This window comes from Protopterus annectens, chromosome 1.part1, assembly GCF_019279795.1.
Source record: "Protopterus annectens isolate FY-2018-M chromosome 1.part1, PAN1.0, whole genome shotgun sequence".
NCBI lineage: Eukaryota > Metazoa > Chordata > Ceratodontiformes > Protopteridae > Protopterus > Protopterus annectens.
Window position 1 is genome coordinate 1,104,038,985 of NC_056726.1, and position 15,140 is coordinate 1,104,054,124.

Genomic DNA, 15,140 nt, shown 5'->3' on the forward strand with positions numbered 1-15,140 from the left:
GGGGTGGGATGTGGATGTCAAGGGTGATTTGCTTATGGTCAGACCTGACCAATGAGGGGGTGACCACTGGTGTGGAACATCCATCTCCCATGTTGGTAATGATCAGGTCTAGGATATTGGAGCCCCTGGTGGGACAGTGGATTAGTTGATCCAGGGCATTGGAATTTATGAATTCCAACAGCCATTGGAAAAAGGAGTTGGTACCCAAGTAGTTTTCCCAATTATTTGCAGGGTAGTTGAAATCACCCAGTATTAGGGTGTTTGGTTGTATCTTAATATTTTCCAGTATGTTTAGAAAGGTGTAGTGAGAATCTTGAGGCATGGTGGGGGATCTGTAGCAAGCTACAATTTGGATTGCAGTCTTACCTAGTGCTAGTTGCACCTGGAGATTTTCAGATGCATTGTGTTGGGCAACTAGCCTGGAGGTGTGAATATCCCTGATGAATATGGACACTCCTCCACCTTTAGTGTTTCGGTCTTGGTTTTGTGGCCGAAAAGTGTAGCAAAAATTGTAGCCTGGTATTGCAGGGGTGCTCTTTGGAGCCTTGAACCAGGTCTCAGTTACTACACAGATATCGATGTTCTCCATTTTTAGGAGTGACTCGAGAGAGTGCAATTTCAGGTTTAGACTTCTAGCATTGAGTAACGTTACCTTCAAATTTTGCATGCTTGTATCTGTTACGGTGGTGGTTTTATCCTTTGAATCTTGCCTTAAAAAGGCACTATAGGGGTGGCAAGAGCTTTAGCCAGTAACTTCTGAGATCTTTACAGACTGTTTTGAGACCACCATTAGTCAAACGAGATTTAAGTTTGTGTTTTAGATGTCTTCCTTTTATTGTATAGTTTGCTTGTAGCAGGATTCCACCATTGTGGCTTAGTTTTAAATTTGCCACCATACTTTTGGCAGATAACGTTCAAGGATTCTCTACAGGAGATTAGGTAAAAGTAAATGTCAAGAGATACAGGAACCAATTCCACATTTCTTTGTTTATTCCATATGGAATAAGGAGGTTATATTCTTTTATCTTTAAAAGGAATCTTGAAATATTGAACTGTCATTCATAAGAAATTAAAATTTCAATTTTTTTTTTTTAAAACAGGTTTATTGTTTTAACATATAAGAGAAATATCATAACAATTTTATACAAGTAATTAAAAATAGGTATTATTATAACATTCAACAAAACAACTAAAGTATTTACAAAGACATCCACTACAATCAGATCAATTAATTAAACTAAAATACCATGCTATTGAAATTAAATTTTTTTTAACAAATTTTGTAAATTATCCCATACAATATAATGAGATGTTTTTCTGTTTGTTCTTGTCCTAATTGTGTTTATTTCCATATGGCACACTATATTCATAACATTTTTAAATTCATTGAACGAAGGAGGTGTATCTGAAATCCAATTTCTAGTTATTATTTTCCTAGCCACTGCTAGAATAGACCATAACAAGGGAAGCTTGACCTTTTTAACACTTTGAGGTACAGGTGTGTTAAATAATATAAGAGATTTAGAAATAATGAAATTATCTGTAAAAAGAGCCTGCAAAAATTCATTAATTGACTTCCAGTATTCTTTCAATTTTATACAGTCATAAAACATATGAGCCCAGTCAGCATTAATTTCTACATTACATCTCTTACATAAATTATCTTTATTATTTATTTTATTCATCATCAAAGGTGTATAAAAAGATCTATGTAAAAATTTCCATGTATAAAGCCTCCAGACAAAATTTCAATTTTTGAAACACAAAAGCCTACCAGATTGATTGTGTCTTCTAGGATGAATTCTAAAACATGTTTTCTTTGACTGAAATGCTTCCTTGTTGCAGTTGTTCAACATATCCCTGTCTATTACAAAACTCACAATGTCTAATTAAAGGTAAAACTTTTATTCCCAATGGATATTTCAGCTGTCATTCAATAGCTATTTTTTATGTCCTGATTTATCTGTGCCTTCATATAAAATGTCATATATATAACAGACGGTTCGTTAGGTCTATTTTCATGTGCTTGAACACAAAAGATATTCATAAAGGGGTTATTACATGTCTATTTGCTCAGCATTTTGCTAAACGTTACCATGACAATGATAATTAAATACATTGTATTAAAATCATGTCCCTCCTCTCACTACAAAGGTGAAAACTCTTGTATAGAAGGTATTCTGGTTTGTCTTCAGTTATTATTATATTATGGCGAGCAACCAAGTCACCCCTTGACCGCATTAAATTCCAACAGCAACGTAATGAGCCCAAAAAAGCCATAGCACATGACAAAAAAAGCTACTACAGCCAACTACAAAATAAACACCAAAATAACCCTCAAAAATTCTGGGCCGGTTTAAATAATCTTCTCCGTCCAGGCAAATCATCAACTCCTACCCCAGAAACGCTATGTGATAAAATACCAGAAGAAGTAGCCAATTCCTTTAACACCTTCTTTACTAACACCATACAAACACTAGCTAACCAATTACCAACTGCCAACATCCCTAAAACAGAAAACATCCTAAAGTCCAAACCCACCTTTAAATTTCAAACTGTCTCAACTGACTATATTCGATCCTTACTGAAGAAACTAAAACCAACTACTCTCTCTGCTGACCTTCTCCCAGCTGAATACTTACAAAAAGCTGCTGATGTCATAGCCTACCCCATCTCGATACTCATCAATCGTACCATACTTGAATCCACAATCCCCTCAATATGGAAAATATCCCATGTAATACCACTCCATAAAGGTAGCTCATCTACAGAACTATCAAATTATAGGCCCATATCTATACTGTCTCCATTAGCCAAAATCATGGAAAAGTGCATACACAAACAACTACTCTACTATCTTACCCAGAATAACCTGCTAACCAGTTCTCAACATGGCTTCCGACCCCACCATAGTACAACCACTGCCCTTCTCTCTTTTACTGACTCCATTAACCATAACTGGAATGAGAAAAGAATATCATCAGCTCTCTTTCTTGACCTATCAAAGGCCTTTGATATGGTGAACCACCAGCTACTTCATAACATCCTAAAAAATCTCCACTTAGATAACCAAACTCTGGCCTGGTTCCATGCCTATCTCTCTGATAGGCAACAAGCGGTACTCTGGCAGAATAAGCTTTCTAGTCTCCTACCCAACACCATAGGAGTTCCCCAAGGTTCTATACTGGGACCTCTTCTCTTCTCAGTCCTTATAAATGACCTCTACAAAGCCATACCTGATGCCACCTGCATACAATACGCAGATGACTCGACATTAGTTTGTTCTGATCCATCTCTTGCTGACCTCTTAACTAAAACACAATCCTGTTTTACTGCAGTTGAGACCTGGCTATCGGGACGTCAACTGATTCTAAATCCAAAGAAAACCAAATTGGTTCTCTTCCACCCTGCACAAAAGTCCATACCCACATCCTTTACTATACATTCCAAAAATGGAACTATTATCTCCCCGGACTCCAATACTAAACTATTAGGGGTTACCATTGATAATAAACTTAGATTTAATATACATATCAATCAGACTATTAAAACTGTTAACAAGAAACTCGGGACACTTTATCGCATAAAATCCTTTCTTACTCCATGTGCAAAAATGGCCACTGCCCACTCTCACCTTCTCTCTACCCTCCTGTATGCCTCATCTATTCTTACGAATCTTAATATATCTGACCTTAATAAACTATCATCTTGTTATAATCACATAGCCAGATTTGTAACAGGGATGCCTTATAGAACCCATCGCTGTACTAACCTACAAAACCTGGGTTGGATTGAATTCCCAAACCTTCTCCAGCAGAACCAACTAATCCTGGCTTTTAAAATTCTGAAACAACCTGACAAAACTCCTGCACTGACAAAGTTGATTACACCTTACAACAATCTCAGTAGTTTACGCTCCTCAAATAAACTCCTAGCTCAAACAGTCAAATCCAATAATGCAGGGGGTGACGCACTCTTTGCCAATGCCATTGGAAAAAAATGGAACTCCCTCCCCCCAGTCTCACCATCATTTCCTCACTAAACCTATTCAAAAAAAGATTAAATCACCATCTCAAATCTCATTGGCTCTGCCAGTGTGCAAGTCCGGATTAACTCTCCCTTAGCTAGTGACCATCTTCTTTTTTCAGGTCTAACCTTTTAAACCTAGATGACCACTCTCTCTTTCTACCCCTCCTACTCCCCCCCTTTTAATTCTGGTCATAAGTTATCCTTCATGGTCAGACTAGAAAGAGAAAAAGCATGTTGTAGTCTGTGTCTGTTATTTTTCTCTTAATACTTAGCCTAGTCTATTTTTTTTAATATACTTTATAGTATCTTCTCCTTTGTTAAACTACCAAATGAGATTAATTTGTATTCTATGAACATGTACTTACCTACTGTTAATGTGGAGCTTTTCTCCCCGGGCCTCCGCTGAAAATGGACATGTATCCAGTCAGACCATCCCGGTCAACAAATGTAAAATAAATAAATAAAAATATTATTAAACAATTATGCAGACTGTTCTGACCATTTACCATAATCATTGTAAGGAAACCTGCTTAGAGTCAAACAGTAGGGAAATGGAGGTGGAAGGAAGGTGTAAAACAAAGCTTCACTATACAGGTTTTAGGAATAGTGTAACACCTTGCCAAATTCATTCGAAACCTGTGAAAGGATTATCTGCCTGTGAGGGAACTTCTGTGTAAATAATATAAAGCTGTGCTGATAACACTAATAAGAACAAAGTTTTAATGTACACATGAGGAAGGACCTCAAGCTTTTTCAGATCATCTTTCATAAAGCAGTCCTCAGGGCACCATTAGGCCCAGAGCATATGATGCTAAATACTTAGATGTCTGACATCACAGTGTGATGTAAGCATAGCACCCTCAACCTGCTTCATATCACAGACACCTTAAAGGGCAACTACCTCAAGGAAATCAAGGAAGCAGTCCAGTGTCAGGATTATCTGTCAATATCATCACGGAAACAACAGGAATTCACATATCACACCAAACATGACCCTGAGATGTAGCTACTAAAGGACCATTGTTATCCCAACAATGCCAAATTCTAGGACCTAGTACTTCTTTATATAGAAAAAGGTGAGGAAGATGAAGCCCAAACACTTCTTGCATTACCACAGAATTTAGCAACCACAGATAAAGATGCAGGAAAAAACTTTGATACCAAGTTCGAAACCCCTGAGAGGAGCAACCTTAGATTTTCCATGGAGGAAGATGACCATCCACAGATCTTCTATAACTGGAGTCCTGTCCTGAGGTTCAGATGTAAGAGATCACTCAGAGCACCTCAAAGATGGATCACAAGTCCTATCTGGAAGTACTTTCCTGTGAGAAAGTAAAGGAGCTTATTCCTCAAATGGTATTTCCTAGGACTGATTTGATTAAGTAACTGTGAATGTAATGGCAGACCCTTGCCTAGTCACAGTACACCTATAGTTTATATCACATATAAAGCAACTTTTAAGGGAGGAATGTTATGTATAGTAATGGGTCACAATCATTTTTAGGTTAATGTTCATACATGCTGAGAAGTAATGTTTGAGTTTCCTTCAAAATAAATTGCCACTATAGCAGTGCTGAGGAAACAAACATAATAACCCATCTTATATGCCTATGTGTCAAATATCGAGACTTTCACAGAATGTCTAGATTTTTGCCATATATTTTTGGTCTGTTCCTCATAAAATTTGTGGTTTTCTGGCAAATCAGTAAGGACTGAATTCACTAAATAATGACAGATACGGTAACACACAACACCTTTTATTATAGCAGCTTTCTAAGTTTATAAGGGCAGTTTTTAAAATGTGAACCTATTTTTGGCCTATGTCCGCTGATTACTTTTGGCTTTGTACAGATTTCTTGTGCTAAGAATTTGAGGGGTATTATATGTGGTCTTTCTAACCACATCTATTGCTGTAGTTTAACTGGGTGGTGACTTCACAATCAGGACCTGATCTGGTCAGGACACTCTGTATATATCACATCACTGCTACATCCATAGTGTACATATAATGTTTCTCTTTGTGCTGTATGTCATGATACATTGTTTTCTACTTGAAGCTATCATATCAGTTGGACCTGCACTACCCCCGTCATTTCAATCAGTGATGTGGCACCTTCCAAGCTGCTTTCTCAATGGGTTCTTCTTTATCCTGTAGGTGTTCTGGTTCTGGTGCTTGGAGTTCAGGTGGCCGATGTCTGCCTCTCACCTGGAAGGCCCTTGTATGTGGATGTTATGGTATGGTATAAATCACATTCTTCATATGCATATATTGGACATGCTTTTCAGATATTGAAAGTTGTGTAATGATAATAACTGCGTGGCATGCAAGGCGACAGTTCTGGGAGTGCCACCTCTTCTGGTTGATGTCTCATTCACATTGTTACCATAGTAACATGTGCTTGGTTACTGTTACCAACTGCTACCATATAAACATATGTGGTCAGTGTTACCAACTGCTACCATATAAACATGTGTGTGGTCAGTCAGCATAGCAACATGTGAGCGGTTACTGTTACCGACTGCTACCATATAAATGTGTGTGGTCAGTGTTACCAACTGCTACCATATAAATGTGTGTGGTCAGTGTTACCAACTGCTACCATATAAACATGTGTGTGGTCAGTCACCACAGCAACATGTGAGTGGTTACTGTTACCAACTGCTACCATATAAACATGTGTGTGGTCAGTCACCACAGCAACATGTGAGTGGTTACTGTTACCAACTGCTACCATATAAATGTGTGTGGTCAGTGCTACCAACTGCTACCATATAAATGTGTGTGGTCAGTGTTACCAACTGCTACCATATAAACATGTGTGTGGTCAGTCAGCATAGCAACATGTGAGTGGTTACTGTTACCAACTGCTACCATATAAACATATGTGGTCAGTGTTACCAACTGCTACCATATAAATGTGTGTGGTCAGTGTTACCAACTGCTACCATATAAACATGTGTGGTCAGTGTTACCAACTGCTACCATATAAATGTGTGTGGTCAGTGTTACCAACTGCTACCATATAAACATGTGTGTGGTCAGTCAGCATAGCAACATGTGAGTGGTTACTGTTACCGACTGCTACCATATAAATGTGTGTGGTCAGTGTTACCAACTGCTACCATATAAATGTGTGTGGTCAGTGTTACCAACTGCTACCATATAAACATGTGTGTGGTCAGTCAGCATAGCAACATGTGAGTGGTTACTGTTACCAACTGTTACCATATAAATGAGTGTGGTCAGTGTTACCAACTGCTACCATATAAACATGTGTGTGGTCAGTCACTATAGCAACATGTTTGTGTTTACTGTTACCACCTACTCTTAGTAGTTGAACAGTATCACAGATTTATTTCATGACTGCAAACAGTGCAACCAGTGTTGGTGGAAAATGACTACAGTTACTGGCCTCACTGTCTATAAATTTCCCAGCATCACTGCTCATAGCAGGTAGAATTTTTTCTAGAATACATGAGGCTGCATTCTGATGCCCCTTTAAAGTGTTTTCCACATGCTGCTGGAATGTCCCACGTGCCAATGTACCTAGTGGCCAGCATACTTTCCTTTGAGATGTAGGATTCTACTGAATGCTATGTGTTATCCTGAATGGTGTAAGCATATCACACTCAGTCTGTGCAATCTCCCTGTCCAGGCAGGATTTGTAATTTATTTCCTGGTCAGAGAGCTGGTTTGATGTAATCTATTATAGTGCCAAGCTGCTCACTGTCTGGATGAATCTTACGGTGCATCTGCTAATGAATTAAGCTACCAGCATATTTGTTTGCACTGGTGTACTCACTAAAAATACTAGCATTTCATTCCTACTTTAATATTACTTTGGTATTCCCCACAAGTTTTTATTCATCTGAAAACTACAGCTTTCACTCATACTGTTTCACAATTGTCATATGGTCCAGTAGGTATCAATCACGTGCTCTGTTTTTTTTTCTTTAAGCATTCCATGTTTGGAAATATAATTTTAGATTCTCAGCTGGAACAACTTCAATGCAGCTATGTTCCCCAAACATAAACTGTTTTGGAATCTGGAAATATGAGTCTTTGTAATGATCTAGTGAAGTAATTAGTAAATTATTACTATTTTTATTTATAATTTGTTCACCTGGGCAATGCACTGATCTCATGGACAAATTTCAGGGTCAGCCCAGGTATCCTTTCTTGTACCCATAAGTAACCCTCACTGCATTGAGGATATGAGTAAATAGCTGATTTCAGAACGATTCGTTGTGTTATGTTTGTTCTCATTTTGATTTATTTTATTTTATATACCATTTGTTAACCAGGAAAGTCCGACTTGGAAAAAAAACAATTTTCCGAGGAGGCCCAGGGAGAAATGCTCCAGATGCATGTCTTTGTAATGTGGGAGGAAACCCACATGAATGCAGGGAGGACATGCAGACTCCACACAGAAGGCATTCCAGCGGATTAGTGATATTCAATAAAAAGATTTAAAAATTTAAAGAAAAGTAATGTAACTGTTGTAGAGGAATATCATGTTATTCTGATGACAATGTGCAAAATAAGATTAAATATTAAGTCCTTGAACTGACTAAAACAAATCACAGCGCAGGAGTGTGTTATACAGCCCTGCACTGTGTACAGGGGTGTCACATCACAAAGTGAAAACTGCATGTGGCCCACTGCCTCATTAATATTTTAGAAGGCCCCACCTCTTGCTCCACCTTCATAACTGCTTTTCATTAATATTAAGTGATGCTGCATGAAAAGAGAGGCATGTTTATTGTCAGACAGGAAATTACATCACAAAATTTATTACCATACTAGAGCTGCAGGAAATTGCTAGGCAAGAGCTTATCTGTAGCTTCTGATAACTGGATGCACAAGCAGGAGTCTGTATCCCACCCTGAATACAGCAATCAAAGCTGCGAATAAAGCAAGATCAGAAATATGAAGTTGGAGGTAAGGAATGTTGAGCACAGTCAATGTTGTTACAGGAGAACTGGTCTTCTGTGGGTAAATATTACAATCCGTACTTTATATGATTGGATGACAGAAGTCAGTGGTAGTGACTGCAATGGGATCACATAGCATTGTTACAGGGGTGCTGGTGTTCTGTGGATACTTACTATGTAAGAAACAAGCAGTTTGTATTACTGAACACATGCAGTGATGTTACAGGAGAGCTGGTGTTCTGCAGGTAGATACTATGTAACAAAGCAGTTTGTATTACTGAGTACATACAGTGATGTTACAGGGGAGCTGGTGTTCTGTGGGTAGTTACTATGTAACAAACAGCAGTTTGTATTACTAAACACATACAGTGATGTTACTGGGAATTGCTATTCTGTGTGTAGCTACATTGTAACAAACAGTTCTGTGAGTAGATATGATGTAATAAACAGCAGATTGTTTTACTGAGCAGAGCATCCTGAACTGTTCAATGCTGAACATAGAACTGCAGAATTTAAAATATGAGAGCTCTCGGCACTGGTGACGTATTTGCTGCTTTCATCTTTCAGTGATGGGAGGTAGAAACAGTCACTGTCTTTGTAGATGTGAAATGCTAAGAAGGAAAATGCATATTTTATAATCAGTTAACGTATGTCTGTAAAGAAGTGTTGCATATGTGCCTGCTGTATAAATCTTGGTTTCTTCTTGCTGCTGATATACATTAGTATATAAAACAATAACAAAGCACCTCTGAGATCCAAGAATTCAGTTCCATTAATTGCAGTGATAAAAGTCTGTCGCTTTCAGTACAAGTAAACAAACCAAAGAACTCCAAGTGGTGTATTCTTAAAACACAGAAATCAAAACTATCCTGGAAACAATAGAATCTGTCAAAGTAAGTTGTTCAGTTGTTTTCTTCTAAATAAACTTTTTTTTCTACTTTATTCAAAAGTTGCTATGTAGTATTAATTTTACATAAATTCTTTACGTATTTTACTACCTAAGAGTAAAAACAGTGATGATAAAAAAATTGCAAATTGATTCATTTCACTGCATGAGTAATGACGTCTTCATATGTAAAATATATTTGCTTTAAGTATTTGTAATATAGTCTGAATAAGAAATTCTGTCCTGTACCTTCCAGCTGGAGGGCGGTGTGAGGAAGACTATGGGGGTGGGTACTAGTGACTAATCCCCTATGGTGTTCCCTTATAAGTAAAGTATTAGCTGCACATAAGCTGTGTTAAGGATGTAAGCTGCAGTTTGTGTAGTGCAGGGTTTGATTCCTCCATAAGTCAGTTAACCAGCTATTGTTTGGTGGCACCTGGAAATTTGGGCTAGGTTCCTCTGTGATACCCTGGACTACAAACCATCTATGTGTTAGTAGTGTTAGTAGTACAACAAGTAACATACTTGCCTTTGGTGTAGAAGGTTAGGGGTTCTACTCCTATACAATATAGACAGATTTTTTTACACTGCATTGCAATATAAGGGTGGTGTTGCACTCCTAAGTGTCATACCTTGGATGAAATGTTAACTCAAGGCCTCGTCTGCCTGTTTTGATGATAGGTTTTGTGAGATCTTTTCTGCAGGACAGGGTTGGCATAATGGTAAAGGTACTTACCTCACAGATACAAGGTTTGATTCTGATCTGTGGTTGTTGGCTAGGCTTGTAGCAGTCTGCAGACAGTCTAGTTTAAACCTATGGACCTTATATTAGTTGACTGTAGTAAAACCTTTTAATCCTCTTTGAGGAAACCCAAATTATAGAGCAGAAAATAATGCAAGAGATTAAAACCAGTTTGTCAAGTTAGTATCAAACGTGGGCATCAGGCTGGGGAGTGGACTGCCCTCATAAAGGAGAAAGGAAACATAATCTAGGGCTGTCTGGGCTTTGCAGTGTGCAGCAATAAAACAAGGGCACTGTCTCAAGACCCACACAGAATGATGGATCCCTGCATCTGTAAAACTAGCCCAACTATCTTCCTTCACATCAGACGAGCCATTAAGTGGGTGGGAAATGGCAAGTTGTAATGGTCACAAGACACAGTAGCTTTGATCTTCCTATGATTCTAATAGCAGTTTGTTAAAAGTAAGAGAAACTAACACTATTTAATAAACACCCTGTATTACTGGCAAAGGCTAGTACAGCCCCACTGCCCTCCTTCAGGCAGTCTTTTCAAAGCTCAGAGGTTCTCTCACTACCTCTCTGTGGGTGTGAAGGACCAAACACCTGGTAGGATCAAATCTGGTCTTCAAACCCACAGATGGGCCAAAGTAAGAGAAGGACCTCTTGGAAGACTGCCATTCTGCCTGGGTTACTTCAGCTACTGCACTCCAATAAGAAACCCTGCTGGGTTTTATTTCCACCCTCTGCATTTTTCTCGCTGTGCTTGAATTATATATTATGCTGATTTGTGTTTTTTTTTCTTTCTTATTTGAAAATTACATGTATTTTGAGTTTTATTTCTTGTAGGCTCATAGGAGGCTACTAGGCTAGCAACCCAAGAGTGTTTACTAGCCTAGCCATGTTAATCCTCAAGTATCCCCAGTTGTTCTTTTTGGGTAGTTTGCAGAACAAATTTATGAACAGAGTGAGCCTGTGATGAACATGGCTACCCCTTTCAACAAGAGACATGGATGCCACCCAAAGGGTGAATTTGTGGTCTCCCATCCACTTATCTAGGTTGCATCTGAATAGGGTTCATAGGTAGGTACTAGGTTATCAGCCCGAGGCCCTATGCAAACCTAGCTAACAAGGTTCCCTGGCTTACGCCACCCAAGAAAGTTATTTTCCTGTGCCACTGTCAAGCTGAGACACAGAAGTGATCCCCAGGGTGTATTTCCTATTTCCCATCCACTCATCAAGATTTTTCTTGAAGAGTGCTAATGAAGAACTTTGCTTGACATAGATGGGTAGCCTGTTCCAGGGTATGGGAAGTCTCTGGGACAGGAATCTATCCCTCCAGCATGTCCTGTTTATTGTGGTGACAAGGTTTAGATCCCTAGGATGTGTAGCTTGGAGGGAATGGGATTTCTTTAGGTGTAGCATGTCCAACAACTCTGGGTTTGACATAGCTTTATATGTTAGGCAGAGATTACCTCGGAGTAGACGATATGCTACGGAGTAAAGCTGGAGTTTTTTGAGACGGTCAGTGTAGGGCATCTGTTTGAGGCCAGTAATTCTCTTTGTGAGGTACTTCTTTGGCCTTTCCAGCTGCTGCAGATGTCTTGTGAGGTACATTCCAAAAGGGGCGTTGTATTCTATAATGGGTCTAATGAGTGTCGAGTAGAGTGGAACAATGACCTCTTTTTTTTCCTGGATGAAAACCCTTTTATGATGAGGTGTGCCATGTAGAAGGACTTCCTGACTACTGTGGCGATGTGACTATCAAATGACAGACTACTGTCCACCTGGGTCCCAAGGTCTCTTATCACACATTCGGTGTTAAGTAGACTGCTGTCTATGTAGTAGTTCATGGGTACAGAGTTTTTACCAAAGGGGATGACAATGCACGTTTTGGCATTGAGCTTGAAGCCATGGCTCTGACACCAGGCATCTGTCTCAGTGAGGCCCTTCTGTAGGATTTCCACATCATTTGGGGACTTGACTATGGCTTCTAGTTTGCAGTCATCTGCAAACTTTGTTAGCAAGAGGTCTTCTGTGTTAGCCTTTACTTCAGAGAAGTAGATACCAAACAGGAGAGGTCCCAGGACTGAACCCTGTGGTACTCCACTTGTCAGTGGTTTGAGGTCAGATTTGCAGTGTGGAACTTTTACAGTGTGGGTTCTGTCAGTGAGCCAGTTAGCAACCCATCTTGTGACTTAGGGATTTATACCTAGTTTACTGAGTTTAGCTATAATTCCAGAATGAGGGATGGTGTTGAAAGCCTTGGCGAGGTCAAGATAGGGTGTGTGAACCACCTTACCCTCATCTATGGCTTTGGTGACTGCCTCAAAGAAGTTGCTCAGGTTCAGGAGGCATGATCTGCCTTTCACAAACCTGAACTGGGTAGGATCCAGAGTTTGGAGGTTACCAGTGTCTCTGTTTATGAGTTCCATGATGATATGTTCCATGGCCTTGCAGACCAGGCTCATCAGGCTAATAGGGCGATAGTTCCCGGGATCAGTGGTGGCTCCCCCTTTGTAGAGTGGGATAACTGTTGCTGTACTCCATTCAGTGGGCACAAAGTCTGGGTTCATGAGGAGCTCTGTTTTACATAAATAGAAAGTCTATTCCAGAAAACTGGCAGTCTCTGGGAAACATGTCTGTCTCTCCAGCATGTTCTGTTAATGTTACAAGCTAGGTTGAGATCCCTACACCAAGTGACTCTTGTGCCATTTGACTTGCAGAAGTGCAGCATTTCTATTAGGGCAGGGTTGGGGATTGCCCTATAGGCCAGGCACAAGTTGCCTCTCACCAGCCTGTAATATAAAGAGTAAAGTAACAGGATTTTCAGTGTGTCCACGTAAGTCATGGTTTGAAGTCCCTGTATTTTCTTAGTGAGAAACCTCTGCAGTCTCTCCAGCTGCTGCAGGTGTCTGGTGAGGTACATGCAAAAGAGTGCATTTTACTCTATTAGTAGTCAGATGAGGGTCGAGTACAGTGGAGTTATAACATCCCTTGACCTGGATGCTATGTCCTTGCTTATGAGGTATGTTATGTAGAAGGCGTTCCTTACCACTATGGAAATATGTTCTTCAAAGTTCAGATTGCTATCAACCTGTGTTCCCAAGTCTTGCACCATGTGTCGTAACCATATTTTGTGTGAGAGGTAAGATTTGCATGAGAAGAGAAGTAGGTGCGCTGATAACCTGTCAAGTTTGTTTTTATATGAGAGGATTGACTCATTGCACAGCGTATTTGCATCTCTCACATAGGGGGTTTGTTTGCTTCAGGAGATAATAGCTGTCAGTATACATGAAGTAATTGCTACATTGCCTCAAGATGCCCATATTAATCAAGCTGGCAGGAAAAATGATGGGAAACTGCCCGTCCATTGTGGCAGGATTTTCTGAATGTGGCATTTGAGAAAGAAGTGAGCTAGCTGAACTTAGTCACAAACAGCAAAAATCAAGCAGCAACTCAATTAAATACAGTTAACAAAGTGCAGTGCTGGCTTAAAATATACTTATTTTTCTGTTTTTTTTTTCAGCGGATACCTTTGATTTCAGTGCAGATGCACTCTAGACCTCTGACTAAAGTTGCCAATCATTGAGCAGCTCTGGTAAACTGAGCACAACCCCGGGCAAATGTGAGGATTATATACAGGCAAATGTAAACCGTTTTAATACAACTACCAAAACTACCAATCGGAAAGTCCAAAACTGAGACTTTACTTTCTCCAGCAATCCCCAACTCTGATGGGTACTGAGCTACACATGTCTGCCACAAGGGTGCAGGGAGGCTCTCTTAATGTAAGATAGCTGATTTAAGAGCACAGTGATACCAAACAGTATAGATTCAACAGGTCTCTATCAAACCTATGCTATGTAAGGCAATGAAACATCATTTCAAAGTGCAGAATAAAAAGCAGTCACAAACAGCAAAAATGAAGCAGTAATTCAATTAAATACAGTTAGCAAAGTGCAGTGCTGGCTTAAAATATACCTTTTCCATTTTTTTAGTGGATGCCTTGGATTTCAATGCAGGAGGGGACAGATCTGTCCTCATCTTTGGAATAGGCTGCCAATTCATGTGAAACAGAGCACCTCTATGACCCTGTTCAAAAGGAACCTGGATGAGCGGATGGGGCACCTAAATTCTTACTGATGATAGTGCCCACAACCCTCCTGAACAAGGGCAGTAATTAATGAATACATTCCTGGTTATTAACTAGAGTATCTATGGTATTACATTGGGATGAAATAGCTAGTCTTAATATGATGTCCAGGTCAGTAGCCTAGTAACATCCTATGATCTCGACCTCTGTCTGAAGTTACAAAATGTTGATGCTGCTCTGGTAAACTGTGTGAAAACCTGCACAAATGTGAGCCTTGTATGCAGGCAAATCTAAATTGTTTTAACACAACTACCAATGGGAAAGCCTCAGACTGAGCCTTTCTTTAGCAATTCCCAACTCAGATGAATCCTGAGCTATATGCTTCTGCCACATGGGTGCAGGGAGGCCCTCTTAATATAAGATAGCTGGTTCAAGAGCACAGTGATACCAAACAG

The 15,140-nt window shown here is 39.5% G+C and overlaps 1 protein-coding gene across 1 annotated transcript in view; it reads left to right on the forward strand.

Annotated features, from left to right (window-relative positions):
* Positions 1 to 8,847: 8,847 nt before the first annotated feature.
* LOC122809021 (zinc finger protein 260-like) overlaps positions 8,848 to 15,140 on the forward strand; it is a 596,918-nt gene continuing 590,625 nt past the window's right edge. The window contains exon 1 of the mRNA XM_044080221.1: positions 8,848 to 8,971. Within this exon, the coding sequence (XP_043936156.1) occupies positions 8,960 to 8,971 (12 nt within the window). The 5' untranslated portion in view covers positions 8,848 to 8,959. The remainder of the gene's footprint in view (positions 8,972 to 15,140) is intronic.